This window comes from Rhincodon typus, chromosome 1 (assembly GCF_021869965.1).
Source record: "Rhincodon typus isolate 14 chromosome 1, sRhiTyp1.1, whole genome shotgun sequence".
Classification (NCBI taxonomy): Eukaryota; Metazoa; Chordata; class Chondrichthyes; order Orectolobiformes; family Rhincodontidae; genus Rhincodon; species Rhincodon typus.
In genome coordinates this window covers 133,778,976-133,800,746 of record NC_063332.1, presented here as the reverse complement: position 1 = coordinate 133,800,746, position 21,771 = coordinate 133,778,976, and the positions used below count along the sequence as shown (strand labels likewise).

General features: G+C 41.3%; 1 protein-coding gene across 1 annotated transcript in view; it reads right to left on the bottom strand.

Annotated features, from left to right (window-relative positions):
• Positions 1 to 21,771, bottom strand: part of slc10a7 (solute carrier family 10 member 7) — a 252,486-nt gene that overhangs the window by 2,327 nt on the left and 228,388 nt on the right. The window contains exon 10 of the mRNA XM_048603182.1: positions 5,792 to 5,937. Coding sequence (XP_048459139.1) covers positions 5,792 to 5,937 — 146 coding nt within the window. The remainder of the gene's footprint in view (positions 1 to 5,791; positions 5,938 to 21,771) is intronic.

Here is a 21,771-nt window from a genome sequence, read left to right as displayed (position 1 = left end):
ACCTAGGAAGTTGAAGGCATGTCTGCCAATGGTAGAGTGATGAAAAATGCTCAAGGAACTGCAACTGATGAAGTTGGAGATTCAGGCTGTACAGCTGGCGATTATTGGAGGATTGGGAAGGGAGAGGTTATGGAGGAATTTGGTAACAAGGATGAGAACTTTAAAGTCAAGATGTTGCTTAAGTAGGAGTAAATGTAGATCAGCGAGCATGAAATTGGGGTTGGGGAATGGAATAAACGAGTAGGACTTGGTTTGAGTTAGGATAGAGACAGGAGGGCTTTGAATGAATGATAGAACATGTGATGCTAGCCAGAAGTGCACTGGAATGATCAGGTCAAAAGGCAACAAAGGTATGCCCAGGGATGCAGCAGTAGGTAGACAAAAGCAAAGTCTAAGACAAGTCAGATAATTCTACACAGGTGAAAATAGGTAGCTATCAATGATAGTGTAGATGTGAGGTAGGAAGCTTATTTGGGGTCAAATTTAATGCAAAGTTGGCCAACAGTTTGGTTCAGCCTCAGGCAATTGTCAGGGAGAGGGATGGAGTAAGACAAGGAAATTACATTTGTGTTGAGGGATAAAGACAATGGCTTTTATCTGCCAAATAAGTTACAAAAGGAATCATACCGAAGTCTTTTCTAACTTATAATCTTACAATTTGTTTTCTTTTATGTTTTTAAAGAAACTATTTGGGGGAAGTTTAGAATTTAACTGATGAGATCAAAGTCTCTTGGGAACCAGTCATAAGAATTTTAGTTGAAATTATTTTGAACAGAGTCAACTTGGTTCCAAGTGAGTAGCAAATGTGTATATTTTAGGACTTGCTGTTAAAATGATACCGTTTTGGAAGATGACCTCAAGGAAGCTAATTTAATAAAGAGAAAATCTCCCATCAGTGTAACATGAGGTGCTCTTTAGAGTTTGAGGATTGTTATATTAAGAGCATTCTGATCTCTATGTCTGAAGGCTATTGGTTCTTTGCCCAACCACAGAACTTGAGTATGTAACCTAGGTTCATACTTTGCTAATGTATTGAGGGAGAGTTCTGATGCTGGATATGCCATCAACATGATGTCAAGCCAACATCTCAGCTCTTGGTTAAGCCTTGTAAGTGATTCCACAGCATTACTCAGAAGAAGAATAGGGAGACCTACTAATATCATAGCCAAAGTTTCTCCCCCAAATACACCAGGTTGACGGAGAATTTAGAAGGATTGTTAAATGAGGCTCTGTGAATTGAAGAAGAAAAAAGGGACATTCAAACAGCTGGGAATGATCCAGGGATCCCGAAATAATCAGAAGGAAATAGAACAGCAAATACGTAAGGCAAATTTCTGAGAGTGCTGGAACACTAAGTGGCTAAAGTTAGGGCATCTCAGTTACCCTAGTATTATTTAGATCTGAATCAATATGCAAGGTAAAGAGGGCGCAGAATTCTTAGGATGCATGTAGAGAAATATTTTCAGAGACTACATTGTATGAGGAAGACTGTATTCTCAAGTTCATGCTGAGAATCTTTGGGGACAAGGACTACAGCTTCTGGTATGCCTGTGGCCTCAGTGCAGAGAGTGGCAGGGGGTACAGGTCTGAAGGTGCAAAAGATGACTGAAAGAGTTTTTTTTTTATAACTGATACTTCATCACAGGATCTGGGAGATGGGAGATCTTGCTCACATGATATTATGAGTGGTGTGAAAATATGACCATGAGATGAGGGGTAAGGCAGAGTGAAGTGGAGGGTTGGCTCCAGGCAGCTGAACTGCTGCAATTAGCTCCATAGATTGAGTTCAGAGGAGTCCTGGAGCCAGAATTGCTAGTGCAGTTGATGTGTTGGCACTTAGAGAAACACAGGCATAGTTGTTAACTCAGTGAAGTCAGCTGCTCAGTAAAGCTGGCAGCTGGGGAAAAGAAAAGCTTGTAAGCAGTGTCTGTTAGAGAACTGAGATCATACCAATGAACAGATGCTACGGTATAGTCCTGTAAACTCAATGGCATGCAGTATTAGAAGAGATTGAGCAGCTGTGAGGTAAGCAGTCATATGGATAATAAAAACTGGAATCCAATTACTTGACTGCTCCTTACAGACAGAAGAAGCATGAGAGCTTCCAGGCTGAGTTGGAGTTGCTGGTGAAGGATACTAGAGGGTATATTTCTAAAGGAGTGAAAAGAAATCCCCCATGCAGAAGACAGAGTTTAAGACAGTGAACACTACTGTCTGGATGGGTTGCTGAGAAGATTCACAAGACCTGTCTTGGTTGTGTCTACCATTTAATGTGCAGTTCATGCTTTCTAAAACAGCAGTTTGCTCACTAATTTGGACTTACCCCATGTTTGTTTAAAAGTATGGAACCTTGTGGCTCTATTCTCTCAATAAATAACTGGTAAAATATGTGTGACAATAAATAAATCAAACCAAATCAAGACATCACAGTTGAAGAGAACGAGTGTGAAATATTGGGTGGGTTAATCATAGTGAGAGAGAAAACATTGAGGAGTTTAGAATCTTTGAAAGTAGACAGATTGCCAGGAGTGGATGAAATGTATCCTTGGCAATTAAGTGAAAGATGTAGGGGAATAGTAGAGCCTCTGACCATCATTTTCAAATGTTATCTAGCTACAGCCACAGCGCTGAAAGACTGAAGGATTGCTAAGTTATTGTTGTTTAAATAGACAGAAGGGGATAAACCATGTAGTTAAAGGTTAGTTATCCTAACTTGTCACATGGGTGAACCACTGAAATAAGTTTAGTGAGATAGATTTTTGACAAGATCTCATATGGCAAATTAGCTGGTCAAGTACTGTAAAAATCCATGGGAACAAAGGAAACACGGAAATTTGGATCCAAAACTGGCCCAATGGCAATAAGCAAAGGTTGACGTGTGCTTTTGTGACTGAAAGGCCATTTCCAGTGGCAGTCCAGATGGACCAGTATTAAGTCCCTTGCTGTTTGTCTTCTTTATCAATAATTTAGACTTAAATGTTAGAGGCATGATTAAGAAGCTTCCAGACAATACAAAAACTAAATATGTGGTCTATAAAGAGGGTAAAACTGGACCACAGGAAGATGTCTACGAACTTCTTAGGTGAGTAGAAAAATTAATGACAAGTAAAATTAAATCCTTAGAAGTATGAAATATTGATCTGGGGCAGGCAGAAGAGGTAAAGGAATACAAAGTGGTAGGATACTGAGAAGTGTAAAGCAACAGAGAAATCGTGGAATACATTTCCACAATTCCCTCAAAGACATTGTGCAGATAGATGGCTTATAGGGCATACGGGATATATTCTATTCCTTGGCTAATAAAGAGCAGGGAAGTTATAAAATACTGCAAAGAACTGTAGTTAGACCACAGTACAGAAAGGATGTGATCACAGTAAAAGTGGGACAGAGGAGATATACAAGATGTTGTCAACACTGAAATTTTTTTGTAAGGCAATGGTGGAAAACTCGGTTGTTCTCTTCCGAGCAGTGAAGGTTGAGGGAAGATTTAATGGAGAGAAGAATCAGAGGGAAATGGAGGATAGATCATTTTCTCCCAGAGTTAATTAAGTCTGGAACTCCCTGACTGAAAAGGTAGTAGAGACAGAAAACCTCATTGCACTGGACCAAGAGCTGGAAAGTGGAATTAGAGTGGACAGCTCTTTTTAGGTGAGCACAAACACAGCAATTAATTTCATAACTTTTATTCTGAGCTCAGCATTTTCGTCTTTCAACAAAACTAAGTTCAGAAATTCAGCGGTCTGAGGAACATTTAAAAATATGAATTAGGAACGGCCACTCAGTCCCTTGAAACTGACAGTAATCTTGGATAATCTCCCTGATAATACACATCAGGGAAGGCCAGTTGAGCCTGCATATGCAGTAAGGCCCCACAGACTGGTGAGTACAAACTGGATGCTAACATGAATATTCAGTAAAAACCGAACATAAACACAGATTATTTCCTCTCCAATAAGGAAATGTCATTAACTCTCCGTGACTGTCAATGTGTGTCAACCATGATGCTTGCCAACACATTCAACTCTCTGACAAAGCTAATCCCAAGAAATAATGAGGATGCACATATGAAAAATGTGATAAATACAATATGCAATATTTAGATGTGACAAGCTGAACCGCTAATATTTTTATATTCATATAAAATCTGAAGTTTTCACTAATGCTCTCTATGTCTTGGTGCAATTCTAACACCAGCAGTTGAATGGGAGGCAGTCTGCTCAGCACACTGCCCTATTTCCTTTGATGATAATGATAGGCGACCCCTGTTGGGGCTCTGCTGCACTGGTGCAGAGGACTCCTCCTCATTCTCTTTTCTTGGTGGGAATGAGATTAATGACAGAAGGGATGAGGAAAGGTCACTCAACTTGGCAGTGCCATGAAAGGGAGATCTAAGGGTGGCGGGCATATGTTCCACTTCCCTTTTTGTGTGTGATGGTACTTGCCAGTCTCTCTGAGGGGGCACCTTGCGGAAGGTACAGGTACCTTGCCCTTCTTGTCTAGCCACTGCTATATTGAGCCCATGGCAAGAACAGTGGAATGTAGGTCAGTGTGCATACTGATTGCATGTTGGTCTTGAATCTCTATGCAGTTCCTAGCATCTCCATAGAGGAAGCCATATGCTTAGTCTAGTTGCTCACTCATGAAGATACGTTAATTGATCACCTTTCAAGGCCATTTGATAATACCTGATGGTGCCACTTATCACAGCGGATTGGAACAGATCATTCATCAATTTTCTTTGAAGGATAAACGTTCATCCTAGGTTCTTTGATAGACCTCACTGTTGCTTACCTCTGCTGAGATCTCCATCCAGGCCAGGGAGGATGGTCTTATGTTGCCATCAGAGGGATAAAAGCACCTTCTACTGATCACCAATAGCCTGGAGGAGAATATGAGGCTAGGTGCCCATGGGGATAGTCTGGTCTCAGATACGTGTGGAGATGAAAAGTCTCCAATATGTTGGGTAGGGGGCAGGACAAAAAGGATAATAATGGAGAGGGGCAAGTTACGGAAGACAGGGTGATGATGATTAAGGGTTGCAACAAGAAATAGGACAAAGTTTTGAAAAGGTGGAGGTGGGAAAGAACATGCTGTCAGTATGCAGAATCTATCTAATGATTCAAGAGACTCCTTTATAGCATGTCCTTACTTGTTGCATTGTGAGCTAATGGTGGAATACCCCAATTGATACCTAACCTTGCCTCAAGATCACACATATTTTTTGTGCATGTTACTGGCATTTAAATTACAATTTTAATCACGTGGTCATTAGGAGAAGTGATGCCTAGTCCAAGTCTACTATCGGGAATAGTACATTACTGATTAAATACCATCACTAGACTCCAATGTTGCAACTTCTTTGGCCTTGTTTAAATAATCTTTTTGGTTATGGTCTATCTGACTCTACATGTTTTCCTTCTGCTGCTTCTAAGCTATAAATATGCCATGTTATATGCTGTTCTTTCTGCCATTTGCACTAAAATTAAGACACCTTGCATAGTTCTCACATCAAACACAACTGAGGACAATGATACATGAAATCTGTGAAAGCTTTGAAAGAAATAGAAACGTTTCAAAATTTTACTAAAACAGAAATCAGAGTTGGAGTATGCGACAAAAGAAAATGAAGTAGTAGAGTATTCAAACCTTCTAAACCATGAAAAAGTAAAACAAAGTGAAAGACAGTAAATATCTCTAGCAGTTTTTTTTTTCAAAATATACACTTCTGATAACCTCGCTAAAATGGCTCTAATTTTTTTTCATGTTAATTATATTGCTTGGCAGCCCTTACTTTTTGACGAGCGATCATCCAGTTTTTCATTGTTCCAACTAATAGGCCACCTAGCAGGATCTGGGTGGGATGATAGATGAGTAATGGAACAGAGATGAGGGATAAATGTTCATACCCTGAAAACACTATCTTCAACAATGGGATTCCTGTCAATAGAAAACAGATACAAAAATATGAGTTAAAAATTACAACTTTTTGCAATTATTTTGGCTCTTAATCCAAGAGAAAATGTTAGAGACAATCTCTCTTTGTTCCAGCCAAAGAAAGATTGATTGGACCATGAAAACGAGGGAAGCAATTTTCATTGATAGTAGGAACTGCAGGTGCTGGAGAATCTGAGATAACAAGGTGTAGAGCTGGATGAACACAGCAGTCCAAGCAGCATCAGAGGAGCAGGAAAGCTGACGTTTTGGGCCTAGACCCTTCTTCAGAAATGGGGGAGGGGAACGGTGTTCTGAAATAAGTAGGGAGAGGGGGGGAGGCGGATAGAAGATGGATAGAGGAGAAGATAGGTGGAGAGGAGACAGACAGGTCAAAGAGGTGGGGATGGAGCCAGTAAAGGTGAGTGTAGGTGGGGAGTTAGGGAGGGGATAGGTCAGTCCAGGGAGGACGGACAGGTCAAGGGGGCGGGATGAGGCTAGTAGGTAGGAGATGGGGGTGGGGCTTGAGGTGGGAGGAGGGGATAGGTGGGAGGAAGGACAGGTTAGGGAGGCGGGGACGAGCTGAGCTGGTTTTGGGATGCGGTAGGGGGAGGAGAGATTTTGAAGCTTGTGAAGTCCACATTGATACTATTAGGCTGCAGGGTTCCCAAGCGGAATATGAGGTGCTGTTCCTGCAACCTTCGGGTGGCATCATTGTGGCACTGCAGGAGGCCCAGGATGGGCATGTCGTCTGATGAATGGGAGGGGGAGTTGAAATGGTTTGCGACTGGGAGGTGCAGTTGTTTAGTGCGAACCGAGCGTAGGTGTTCCGCAAAGCGGTCCCCAAGCCTCCGCTTGGTTTCACCGATATAGAGGAGGCCACAACGGGAACAGCGGATACAGTATACCACATTAGCAGATGTGCAGGTGAACATCTGCTTGATGTGGAAAGTCTTCTTGGGGCCTGGGATGGGGTGAGGGGGCAGGTGTAGCACCTCAACAACTTCTCTTTCAATTCCTCCCACTTCCTACAGACAAAGGGGGTGGCCATGGGTATCCGCATGGGCCCAAGCTATGCCTGCCTCTTTGTAGGTTACGTGGAACAATCCCTCTTCCGAAGCTACACTGGCTGTAAACCCCACCTCTTCCTCCGTTACATTGATGACCATATCGGCGCCGCCTCGTGCTCCCACGAGGAGCTCGAACAGTTCATCCACTTCACTAACACCTTCCACCCCAATGTTAAGTTCACCTGGACCATCTCTGATACCTCTCTCTCCTTCCTGGACCTCTCTGTTTCCATCTCTGGCAACCACCTGGAAACCGATATCCATTTCAAGCCCACTGACTCCCACAGCTACCTAGAATACACCTCCTCCCACCCACCTTCCTGCAAAAATGCCATACCCTATTCCCAATTCCTTCGCCTCTGCCGCATCAGCTCCCAGGATGAGGCATTCCCATTCCCGAACATCTCAGATGTCCTCGTTTTTCCAAGGACCGCAACTCCCCCCTCTCAGTGGTCGAGAACGCCCTCGACCGTGTCTCCCGCATTTCCTGCAACTCATCCTTCACACACCCTCCCCGCAATAACAACCAAAAAAGAATCCCCCTCGTCCTCACGTACCACCCCACCAACCTCCGGATCCAACGCATCAACCTCTGACACTTCCGCCATCTGCAATCCGACCCCACCACCAAAGACATTTTTCCCTCCCCACCCTTATCTGCTTTCCAGAGGGACCACTCTCTCCGGGACTCCCTTGTCCACTCCACACTCTCCTCCAGCCCCACCATACCCGGCACTTTTCCCTGCAACCGCAGGAAGTGCTACACCTGCCCCTACACCTCACCCCTCACCCCCATCCCAGGCCCCAAGAAGACTTTCCACATCAAGCAGATGTTCATCTGCACATCTGCTTGATGTGGTATACTGTATCCGCTGTTCCCGTTGTGACCTCCTCTATATCGGTGAAACCAAGCGGAGGCTTGGGGACCGCTTTGCGGAACACCTACACTCGGTTTGCACTAAACAACTGCACCTCCCAGTCGCGAACCATCTCAACTCCCCCTCCCATTCCTCAGACGACATGACCATCCTAGGCCTCCTGCAGTGCCACAACGAAGCCACCCAAAGGTTGCAGGAACAGCACCTCATATTCCGCTTGGGAACTCTGCAACCCAATGGTATCAATCTGGACTTCACAAGCTTCAAAATCTCCCCTCTCCCTACCACATCCCAAAACCAGCCCAGCTTGTCCCTGCCTCCCTCGCCTGTCCTTCCTCCCACCTATCCCCTCCTCCCACCTCAAGCCGCACCCCAATCTCCTACCTACTAGCCTCATCCCGCCCCCTTGACCTGTCCGTCCTCCCTGGATTGACCTATCCCCTCCCTAACTCCCCACCTACACTCACCTTTACTGGCTCCATACCCGCCTTTTTATCTGTCTGTCTCCTCTCCGCCTATCTTCTACTCTATCTATCTTCCGTCCGCCTCCCCCTCTCTCCTTATTTATTTCAGAACCCCCTTCCCCTCCCCCATTTCTGAAGGAGGGTCTAGGCCCAAAACGTCAGCTTTCCTGCTCCTCTGATGCTGCTTGGCTTGCTGTGTTCATCCAGCTCTACACCTTGTTATCTAAGCAATTTTCATTGCCCTACTTGAGAGAGGGTAATACAAACAAAATGGTAGCACATCTCCTACTACACTTTTCCACTATGTCCACCTGCACCACTTGAGGGCAGCCTTGAAACTAGTGGCCAGAAAAAGACAAATTTAACTTTTATCCCTCGTTTTGAATCCACTGAATGAATGGCAGATGAAGATTCAAGACATGGGCATCAAGTAGCATAAATGAGATTGCAATTGTGCAGGTAAACAAATCATATCAAAGTGTAACACAATAATCACAAAATCATGCAAGTACCATGCTTCAAGAGCCTCACTAACCCTAATAAGATAAGGCCATATGATGACAACAGGATCTTGATGCGATAATAAATTACAAATTTGTCACTGTATATTGTACAAGCTCAATCCATTGCTATTTGGCACTGAAGAGTCTAAACTAGGCATCCACTCTGGGAGCAATCGCATTATCTGCCAAGACAGACAGATACAGTATAAATAGGAGTCCTTCAGTGAGCATTGCAGATAATTCAAAATGCTTTTTTTTAAAAAAGGTTTGCAAACAATTCTTTTGGGTCCAGAGCAACATTAAAGCCTTTCATAGTCATGGAAAAACTGCCTTCTCCCCTCCCATGTCTGAATCTCCAGACTCACCCCTGGGAATATTTGCTTTCTGTTAAACTTCTCTGAGCCAGCTAGGATTTGTGCTGAAACCACTAGATAACCTGCTCTGCCAATTGGTGAGCTGTTCCAAAAAGGATCAGCAGGGTGCTGATGGAATGCTCATAAGATCCTACCATAGAAATCGTGCTAGTGTCAGACTGTATCCATTGGGTGAAGAAAAAATCAGAGTTAACGTTTTAAGTCCAGTGACCCTTCCTCAGAACAGGTCACTGGACCCGAAACGTTAACTCTGATTTTTTTCTTCACAGATGGAGCCAGATCTGCTGAACTTTTTTGGCAACTTTGTTTTTGTTCCTGATTTACAGCATCTGCAGTTCTTTTGATTTGTATTCATTGGGTGTCCTCTGCTTAGTGGTCTGTTGAAACTTTATCGCAAGTTTTTAGTAAATAATTGCGCAGCTACTACAAACATCTTTAGGACTTTATGGGTGACCTTTCTAAGGCTATGACTTATTCAGAAATAATGCAAGTAACACAATGCTCTTTGATACAAGGCAGTTTCTTTTACTAACCGTTACAGTACGTAATACCATTGATTTACTGCGACAACTTCCAAAAATATTTAAAGGGTAAAATAAAATTTGATTTATTTAACTTTCATTTTCAAATTATAAATTGTACTACTTTTAAATACAGCATGTGCATATTTCTTGCTTGTAGATTATCCCTAGATTTAACTTTTATCCCTCATTTTGAATCCACTGAATGAATGGCAGATGAAGATTCAAGACATGGGCATCAAGTAGCATAAATGAGATTGCAATTGTGCAGGTAAACAAATATCAAAGTGTAACACAATAATCACAAAATCATGCAAGTACCATGCTTCAATCATTGAAAATTATAAAGCATATGCTAAAGTGAAATTTAAGATAATATACATGTTAGAACATAAGAACATAAGAACTAGGAGCAGGAGTAGTCCGTCTGGCCCTTCGAGCCTGCTCTGCCATTCAATAAGATCATGGCTGATCTTTTCGTGGACTCAGATCCACGTACCCACGTTCTCACCGTATCCCTTAATTCCTTTATTGTCCAAAAAAAATCTACCTTATCTTTAAAAACGTTTACTGAAGTAGCGTCAACTACTTAACTGGGCAAGGAATTCCATAGATTAACAATCCTCTGGGTGAAGAAGTTCCTTCTCAATTCAGTCCTAAATCTGCTCCCTCTAATCTTGAGGCTATGCCCTCTTGTCCTAGCTTCACCTGCCAGTGGAAACATCCTCTCTACTTCTATCTTATCTATTCCCCTCATAATTTTATATGTTTGTATAAGATCCCCCCTCAATCTTCTGAAAACACATGTTAAACACTATAGTGTTCTATTTCAACAGTAATGAATATATTTTAACATGTCATAACTCTGATACCATGGCACTTTCTTTAACAGAGCCTCGGGGGCTTTCATGATTACACATGACCAAGTAGGATAGTGCACTATCTATGCATTTACAAGGCCACAGAGCTGTCATACTTCAAATGTTTATGAAAGATTAATCAAATGTTTCAGAACTACAATACACTGTAAAGCAGGTAAGGTATGTACTTTAAATGGATTTTTCATTACTAATGTAATTTCTAGCAAGAGCATTTTTACCAGCAGACATGTACTGAGTGTGGACTGATATAGAGCACTTTCTCAGCACATTACTACCCAATACAAGCACTTGGGAAATCACTAATGCACGGCAAGTAATATTTCTATGTCATGCATGGTTCACTCTTCTAAAAGTCACCAAACAGAAGCTGACAATGCAGGATATTCCATAAGGAGCACTTTCAAAGGACATCCATTAGCAATCTTTTGCCTAATGTAACATTCTGTGGGAAGACAAAATAAATACAACAGTGGTTTATTTTTCTACTTCTTGAAGTTATGAATTTTATCCACCATGCTGGAACTGCAAATCTACCAGTTTATACTACTCCTTTTTACTATAAATGACGCAGCGATAATTACTAGAATCTTACTTTGGAGTAAAATGTCTCAAATATGGGAAACTAATTTAAATATGACTCTAGAACTTATTGAAAACGGAATGCAAAAATAGAAAGGTCAGTTTAAATAGCTGTAACTAGCACACAAGCTGATGATTAACCACTATCCAAAGCATTTACTGAATTAATGCGGATTAAAAAAAAAAGATTGTGTTTGTTGTGATGGGGAAACTGTCAGCACCTGCCTTTATTACACTTTGAAACTGACTGAAAGATCCAGGGTTTGCACATGCACAGAAATCCAGGAGTTGATTACCGGCTCTTCTGCTGAGTTCAGTATTGAAGTCTCAGAGATAGAAATCGTAGAAATTATTTGAATTACTGTGAACTTTCACTTTTTATCTCATTAACCTCAGTGTAAAAACATTTACAACTGTTCCACTTTGTTGAATGAGATGTATCTGTGATTTTAATCAATTATTATTGAATCACTTCCCAGGTTTGAAAAATGAATCCTTTAATTGTGGAATGTTAAGTTTCTCCAAAGTGAAAAATGAAATTCCATAGATTGTTAAAATTAATTTTATAAAGTATGATATTTCAGCAGCTACCTCAACCCCATGTGCCTAAACCAACCTGTAATATTTTTACAATTGAATAATTAATTTTTTTACTATTTCCTGGCTGGTCTTTGTGAGAATTCTGCAATGTGATTTGTGGTTAATCCTGTTTGATGACACTACATATGCTAGGCATTACATTGCCCTATACTTGCAGATGGCTGACTTTCATGCTCCTTGAACAGGAAACGAACGGCTTTGATGAGAATCTTTGTTATCAGTTGAACATAAGTACCCAAAATCTTAGTGTTAACTATTCAGACTATTTTAAATCAATTTGTCCATATTGAGAACAAACTAAGTAATCTTAACCAAATATTTATAGAAGCATTTGAGGTCTATACATCAGATATAGCTGTAATAGAGATCATGTCCACAGTTCTTCTACCCTCGTAGGCTCACAGTGCAGATACAATGAAGGCTGATGAGCTAGCTGTGCATCCAATACATGCAACTTCTTACAACATTGTCTTTGAGTAGCAAGAGCAACCCAGCCTCAAGATCTCTGCAGATGGTAAACAGTTAAGCCTGACAGGTCATGGGGAAAGGCATAGCCAGGAGACAGCAGGATATTATGTCTTGCAAAGTTCATTTCATTTCACTGATTGCAGTGTCACAATAATCCTCAAGTACAAGTGCAAGGGGCTGTCTGTTTTTTTTAAAAATGTGTTTGTTATTCTTGAAAAGTTGATTGGATATTATTTCTTGAGATTTATGTTTATGTCATTATTGCTTACTGATCAAGTGATGGGAGGAGTCAGGAAAGGATAAATTAAAAAGAAGACACGGAAATATCATGGCTCTAGAGCAGAACAGCATTTTGGGTAAAAATAAGCAGAGTGAGTCAAGAAGGAACAGTGAGAGTACTGAAAGAGGTAGGGCCATAATGACTAAGGTAATATCAGGAACAAGTTGGTAATGTTGAAGCTAAAGACAGTCGATCTGAATGAGTAATAGGTTTGGAACAAATTACAGACAGAAATAAACAGCTTTCATTTAATCAACATCTTCATAATGACAAAATGACCAAGGTTGGGAATTAAATATCTCATGATATTTAACTTTGAGGAGACAGGCAAATTGGAAACAGTGGAAGGGTTAACAATGATGGCACAAATATTGCAGCATTGGAAATAGGAGGAGTAGGCCATTTGACCCTTCAGACTGCTTGACTGTTTTGTCAGATGATGGCTGATCTTCTACCTCAAAACCATTTTCGTACATTACCCCCATCTCCCCTAATATCTAGAAATCTAGTGCTAACATTTGCACCATCACAACAATCATAAGTTCAGGCCATTCTTCTTTTATCTAGATTAATTCAGTTCATGCTTTGGACAGTAGTTAATTGTCAGCTTGTGTACTGACTACAGTATGCTGTTTAAACTGACCTTTCTACTTGCACATTCTGCTTTCAATAGATTCTACTGTTCTTTAGCCATATTTAAATCAGTTTCCCATATTTGGGACATTTTACTCCAAAGTAAGATTTGAGTAATTACTGTTGCATAATTTATAGTAAAAAGGAATAGTATAAATTCTGTCTTGAATATACCAATGAATGAACCACCACAGACATTGACAGTAGAGAATGCCAAAGATTCACCAACCTCTGTGAAGAAATTCCTCCATACTCAGTCCTAAATGGCCCTCCCATCATTCTGAGACAGTTTTTCTTCATTCTAGAGCCTCCAACCAGGGACACATCCGTCCTGCAGCTATCCTGTAGATAACTTCTCATTCTTCTAAACTCTAGAGAATGCATGCCCAGTTTTCTCAATCTCTTTTCACCAGACAATCTCATCATCGCAGGAATCAGTCTGGCAAATGTTCTGCTTTCCTTACCTAAGGTAGTGCAACAAACTAACTAATTATCCAATTCTCCAGTGCGATCTCACCAAGATTCTATATAACTACAGAAAGTCTTCTTCATTCCTGTACTCAAATTCTCTAGCAATAGAGGTCAAAAAACTACTTGCCTCCTAATTTCTTGCTGCACCATCATAGTCGGTTTCAGTGACTGCCAGGTCCAACACTTGCCAATCTTTCACCATTTGAGAAATACTCCACATTTTAGTTTCTCCTGCTAAAGTGGATAATAACATTTTCCAATTTATATTCTTGCTTACTCACTTTGACTGTCTAAAATTCCCTCCTAGTCTCTTCTCTCACAACCCATATTTCCACCTAGTTTTGTATCATTAGCAAACTTGGAAATATTACGTTTGGTCCTCACACCCAATCATTGATACAGATTGTGATTAGCTGGGGCCCAAGCACTGATCAATAAGGTACAGCCTACCAATCTGAGAAAAAACTATTTATTCCTACTGTTTTGTCAACCGTACCTGTTTATTACTCCCAATCCCATGTGCTCTAATTTGGCTTACTAAACTTCTATGAGGGATCTCATCAAAAGCCTCCTGAAATTCCAGATTCATTACATCTAATTGTCAAATCCTTCTCTATTCTGCTAGTTACACCCTCAAAAAAACTCTGACTTAGCTTTCATAAATCCATGCTGACTCTGCCCAATCCTACCACTATTTTGCTAAGTAGCCAATTATCACAAACACTACAATAGATTCTAACATTTTCCTGACAGCTGATATCAAGCTAACAAGCCTGTAGTTCCTTTTTTGTCCTCTCCCTCCTTTCTTAAATAGGGTTACCTTCTATTCTGCAGGAAGGTCATCCAGTCCAGGGTTCATTAACTTTTAGTCCCATTAATTTCACCAGCACAATTTTCTAATTATACAAATTTCCCTCAGTTCTGCATCCTCTCCAGTCCGTTGGCATTCCAGTATCCCTGGGAGGTATTTTGCATCTTCCTCTGTGACAACAGACACTATGGGTGAAACCTTCTGTTTTCATTGGGTATCCTGCTCAGTTGCTAAAAGGGTGGCAAAAGACCCGCATTGATTCTTCAGACCAAGGCCTGAGTGGTCTCCTCCAATCAGGCAACTTTGAGGACAACAGTGGGCTTTTTCACTGAGACAATGTCCCCAGGGGCAAAAGTGTTGGCCCGTAAGACCTGACAATCAACAAATTTTGCATTTACCAGTGCCAGAGGAAGGCTGTTGTTGTATCAGGAAGGACAGCTAATATTATGAGAGCCAAGCACTCTGATGGAAGGGCAGGGGTTTGACCCTCAGCAAGCAACCTACTGCCTTGTGCCCATTCCCTGATCATGCAAAAATTAGTGCAGCTGGAAGAACTCTGCCTACATCTCATTTTCCCACCTAAAGTTGAGATAATTGCAGCCCAGATGGGAGTAAGCCCTTAAGTGGTCATGAATTGACCACTGGAAGGCCACAATTAGCACTGAAGTGGGAGATTGGAACTTGGGTCTTCTTCCTCAAAATGTAACTTGGGTGGAGGTGGGAAGGCAGTGGGATTCTATGATGCCACCAACTTGCCTAAGTAATTGCCTTCCCACCTCCCAGCATGCTATCTCTGATTTGTTTAATTCCTCTGCTATTTCCTGACTCTCTATTACAAATTCTCTTCTCTCTACCTGTATTTAGCCCATTAATGCTTTTACAACCTACTTCTATGTTTTTCATTAGTTTACTTTCATATTCTACCTTCCCTTAAGTTTCTTTGAGTTTTTTTAAAAAAGAAATCACCAAAGGAGGACAATCTTCAGGCTTACTACTTTTTTTGGCAACCTATAAATATGTTCATTTGATTTATTCCATTTGTAACTTTTCCAGCTAGCAATGGTTAGATCATGTCAGCCCTCAAAGAAATCTTATGTGGGGATGGGGTGTTTGCATAATGTAAGTAGGGAGAAACCGTTCCCATTTGTGAAAGGAACAACAATGAGTGGGCACACATCTAAAGTGATTTGCGAAAGAAGCAAATAAAAGGGGAGGAAAATCGCTTTTCTACACAGAAAGTAGTTAGCGTATGAAATGCACTGCCTGAAATTGTGGTGGAGGAAGGTTAAAATGAAGCAGTCATGAGTGTATTGCATTAACGGATAGAAATAATATGCAAGGGTATGGAGGAAAACTGTAGGTAATGATGCTCATTTGAAGAATTGCTGTAGGCACAGTGGGGCAAACGGTCCTCCTTTTGTGCCATGACACTTCTGTGATTCTGTAATGAATAAATGACTCTTGTTGATGTGCATGACAGATGTGTTATTTTGTGCCTTCAGTGGAATGTGGGATTCATCAACCTCTCCCCAGAATATGACATCCATGATATGGTGAACGTAGGCCCCCACTGCATTCTGGGCCCTGTTGAATATGTCTACAGTCCTTGGGTAAAATGATCCTCCTGGATGAAATGTGAGTACTGTTATCTTGATAAGGCAGTAATGGATGTAGAATGTGGTTAAAGGGCTTCCTTTAGGATAAATAGAGGTGGTCTGATGACTCAGTTAAAACATAAGCCGCTCATACACAATTTTTCAAACATGATCTTGAAAGGAAGCCTTTTATTATACACTCTGGATTGGGTAAAGGTTCTCTTTATCAGCCTGAGCACATCACCTGACTCATCTCCATTGCTCCCAGCACAAGACTCCCATTACATACAAGGTATACAACACTGGGGCCACAAGTGGAACATTTTTTTTTCCTTATTTATTCTTCACAAGTTTCTACTTATGAGAAAAAAATCCATTAAGTTAAGTACCAAATTGCAATAAATGTTTTGTGTAACTTCCTTCTGGTTGAATTTGGTCTTTACTAAATGTGCGAGAATTTTTAATAGCAGCAAGATAGGCACCTTGCATCTCCAAAGACATGGCAAAACATTTACTGTTCTTTAAAATAAAACAAGTGGTCAATTAGCCCAAGTTTAGATCAAAATATGGGAATCTGTGACAGCAACTTTCAAGTTTCTGCACTCATCTGCACATGTGGCGATGCCATGACCTGTTGCATGGTTTATACTGTAATATGGGGCTGTGTATGTGCAATCTCAGAGGATGTACTCCAGATCATTGTCAGCACCTTTAGTGGCATATGAAAGCATGGGTCTCATCCTAAACACCTGCAATTCAAAGATCCTCCACCAACCTGGCCTGGCATTGTGTACTGGACCCCCGATCATCGAGGACCATGAGGAGGCCTTGGAGAATGTTGACCACTTCAAGTATCTCGGGAGTGTGCTGTTGGCCAAAGCAGGTATTGAAGAAGAGATCCAGCACCACCTCCAGTGATAGCGCAGCCTTCTGCCGCCTGAGAAAAAGGGTGTTTGAGGACAACAACATCAGATCTGATACCAAGGTCATGGTTTACAGATCTGTGGTAGTTCACGCTCTCTTATATGGCTCTGAGACATGGACTGTCTACAGCCACCAATGCTGCCTACACAAGATCCTGTGAATCCGCTGGGAAGAAAGATGCAACATCAGCGTGTTTGCCCAGGCCAACATCCCCAGGATCAAGGCACTGACCACCCTTGATCAGCTACATTGGGCTGGATACGTCATCCACATGGCTGGCACGAGACTCCCCAAGCAGATGCTCTACTTCCAGCTTCGAAACGACAGGCAAGGCCCAGGTGGGCAGAGGAAGCGCTTCACTGATAGACTCAAAACCTCACTGGTGAAATACGGTATCCTCACAGACACCTGGGAATCACTGGCCCAAGACTGTCCAAAGTGGAGGAGAGGAGCATCCAGGAAGGCGTCATGTGCCTCCAGATTTACTGTACAGAAAAAAACAGAAGCCAGGCGAAAACAGCGACATGAGTCCATTGCTACACCAATGCCCTACTCACCCCTTCCCGCGACCACCTTCTGCTCCAAGTGTAACAGACCCTGAAGTAGCCGCATAGGTCTGTACAGTCACCTACAGACTCACCCTGAGTGTGGATGGGAGTCATTCTCATCTGCAAGGGACTGCTAATGATGATGATGATGATAGGCAATACTGATAATTTCACCATCATTACAACTGCAAAATTCATTGTTTTCCAGCATGTAGGACATACCAATCCAGAGGAAACAGGAATTCAAGTTCTGTACAAATTGGTTAATTAGGATCACAGAAGTTGTCTTTTTTTGGATGTTTAGAGGTCACAAAATAATTATCAGTTCCTATGTGACTAGTGATTTTCCCCACAATTTTCTTGCCTCTGTTCTACACAGAGTTCGTACTATGCATAGTTGCTCAGTCACTGAAGCCGACTATTACAGTGACCATATTCCATGTATGAGCCTAAGTGTGACAACATGGAAACAACATCATATGTGATTCTGATCCATGACAGCATGAGCTCCTGAGTTATTTGCAAATGTGTATCTTTTTGATTGATTTTTTTTCAAAAGAAAAAGGAAATTTTCAAATCCTTGAACCATTACAACAGCAGGTCAGAGGTTAGGAACACTGCAGTTAGGAATCTCTGACAGCAGCTTTCAGGTTACCGCACTCATCTACGTATGTGTGGATGCCATGACCTGTTGCATAGTTTGTACTATAATACAGGCAATATTGATAGTTTCACCATCACTACAACTGCAAAATTCAATATCTTGAGTAACTTATCTCCTAACTCCCCATAGCCCATCCACCATTGAAGAAGTACAAGTCAGGAGTGTGATGGAATATTCTCCACTTGCCTGGATAAGTGCAGTTCCAACAACACTCAAGCAGCTTGACACCATCGAGAACAAAGCAGCCACTTGATTGGCACCACATCCAGAAACATCCACTACCAATGCTCAGTAGCAGCTACAAGATGCACTACCGAAATTCATGAAAGATCCTTAGATAGCACCTTCCAAACCCACAACCATGTCCATCTGGAAGAACAAGGACAGCAGATACTTAGGAATAGCACAACCTGCAAGTTCCCCTCCAAGCCAACTCACATCCTGACTTGGAAATATATTGCTGTTTCTTGTGTGTCACTGGGTCAAAATCTTAGATCTATAATGCCATGAGGGAAAGAGTTCCAGCTATAGCAAATGGACTGGAGCAGTTCAAGAATTTAGCTCACCATCATGTTCTCATGGGCAACAATTGCTAGCCCAGCCAGCGATGCCCATATCTCATGAATGACTTAAAATAAAGTAAAATAGCTACAGTGCTGTTTAGAAAAAGTTGCAACATTTTGACCCAGTGACAATGAGAGGACAGCAATATTGTTCCAAGTCAGGAGGCTGCGAGCTTTAGAGGGGATCATGCCGGTGGTGGTCATGTTCCTGTGCATTTGTTGCCCTAATCCTTCTAGGTGGTAGTGGTCATAGGTTTAGAAGGCATTGTTTGAAGGAGCCACGGCAAGTTGCGGCATTGCATCTTGTATATAGTACAGACTATTGTCACTGTACACCGATGGTGGAGAAAATGAATTGATAATTGATGCTAGGTTGGGTTTTGGATAATTTTCAGAATTACATAATCTATGACTGAAAACGAAATTATTTTGCTTTATTGTTACTTCAATGCTCAGAAGTAATATTAATGGAGATGTGGATTTTTCAAAACAAATAGTTTGTTACCTAATGTTAAATGTCTTCAATGTTCAAAATACTATCAGGCTAGTAATAATGAATCTAATATCTGAGAAGTTTAATTAATTAAACACAAATCCTAACAAAACAATGTAAAACACAAATATCCCAATGATCTCAACTAATTCTTGTTGAAGGGTAAACATTCTAAAATTAAAGTTGGTACTTGATCACAATATGATAACTCAGATAATGCACTAGCATGTGAAATAGAATGTTATGCTTTATTGCGAGGGAATTAAGAGGTGATAGCTTAGGCTTCAGTTACACAGAGCATTGGTGAGACCACAGTACTTATGGAAGAATGGTACTGTATTGGAAGCAGTTCACAGAAGGTTTATTTGACCACCCAGAATGAGCAGATTTGCCTTCTGAGGAAAGATTTAACAGATTAGGCCTGTATCCTCTGGAATTTAGAGGCATCAGAAATGATTTAGTTGCAACATACAAGATTCTGAGGGGACTTGACCAGATGGATGTTGAAAAGATCTTTTCTCTTGTGGGAGGATCATCATAGAATCCATACAGAGTGGAAGCAGACATCTAGACTCACACTTTCACACTATCCCTGTAAACCCGCATTTACATGGCTAATCCCCTAGCCTGCTAATCCTAGGACACTACGAGATATTTTAGCATGGCCAATCTACCTTATCTGCATATCTTCAGATTGTGGGAGAAAACTGGAGCGTGTGGATAAAACCCACACGAGGCAGGGAGAATGTGCAATTTCCACACAGTCAGTGACCAAAGGCTGGAATTGAACCCAGGACCCACAATGTTAACCAGTGGGCTGCCCAACCACAATCTTTTAAAATCTGACTTTGCACAAAACACCAATGATACCACAGTTAGAACACTGTGCTATTATATGCATGCTATCTTGAAGATATATTTATATGTTGAAGAGGAATACAGTAGAGTGAGAAAGCTATTTCTAGGAATAAAGCCATTTATTATCACGTAAGGTAAACTGAGCCAAAGCTGTTATCACTGTGAAAGAGGACTTCAGAGATGACAGCAGCTAGTATGAGGCAAGAGGAAACCAAGTAATTGCCAGCTGACCCCAAATAAGTGGTCTCTTTGATATGCCAATCAAAAACGAAAATGGCCTGTAATGGCTTAAATCCTCAAAATTAAATAAGAAAGGAAAAAGGAATTTGTGCAAGGACAAGATTTGAAGATTTCATGGCCGTTTGTCATATGATGTTTTATTATAATCCTACAATGTAATTTTACACAAAAGACACAGCAAATAAATTAGGGGTTCATTACAAGGTTTCCCGTTCTTACTAAATAACTGGTTTTCTTTCATTTCATGCTACCGGTTGACCTGATCAATGAGTAAAGTCACAAATAATTCAGGAGTCTGAAAACATAATAGCAAAATTCTGTAGCTTACAATTTATCACTGTTTCAACAAAACTTTGAATTTTGCTTGAAATTTAAATTGACAAATCTTAGACAATGATGCTTAATATTTTAAAATTGTAGCAGCAATCCATTAATATCAATTACAAAAAAAACTAATGGACCAGTCAGTGGAAAAAGTTGCAACATTTTGACCCAGTGACAATGAGAGGACAGCAATATTGTTCCAAGTCAGGAGGCTGCGAGCTTTAGAGGGGATCATGCCGGTGGTGGTCATGTTCCTGTGCATTTGTTGCCCTAATCCTTCTAGGTGGTAGTGGTCATAGGTTTAGAAGGCATTGTTTGAAGGAGCCACGGCAAGTTGCGGCATTGCATCTTGTATATAGTACAGACTATTGTCACTGTACACCGATGGTGGAGAAAATGAATTGATAATTGATGCTAGGTTGGGTTTTGGATAATTGTGTGGACTGTGTGGAAATTGCACATTCTCCCTGCCTCCTGCTTCTTCGACAAACACTCCAACATGGAAACCATCAACCAACCAACCAATCCAATAACAGCTATTCACTCTCTCAATCAATCCTCAAAGACGGGGTTGGAAGGTTTGAGCAAAATGGAGAGGCTGAATAGACTGGGGCTATTTTCCTTGCAGTGTCGGAGGCAGAGGGGTAACCTTATAGAAGTTTATAAAATCATGAGGGGCATGGATAGGGTGAACAGCCAAGGTCTTTTCTCCAGGATAGGTGAGCCCAAAACTAGAGGGCATAGGTTTAAGATGAGAGGGGAAAGATTTAAAGTGGACCCAAGGGACAACTCTTTCCTGCAGAGGGTGGTGTGAGTATGGAATGAGCTGCCAGAGGAGGTGATTAAAAGGCATCTGGATGGGTGCATGAATAGAAAGGTTTTAGAGGGATATAGGCCAAATGCTGGCAAATGAGACTAGATTATTTTAGGATAAAAAACATGAATAGAGATTGCTGGAAAAGCTCAGGTCTGGCAGCATCTGTGAAGAGAAATCAGAGTTAACGTTTCAGGTCCAGTGATCTTTCCTCAAAACTGACAGTAGCTAGGAAATAACAAGGTGCAAGGCTGGATGAACACAGCAGGCCAAGCAGCATCATA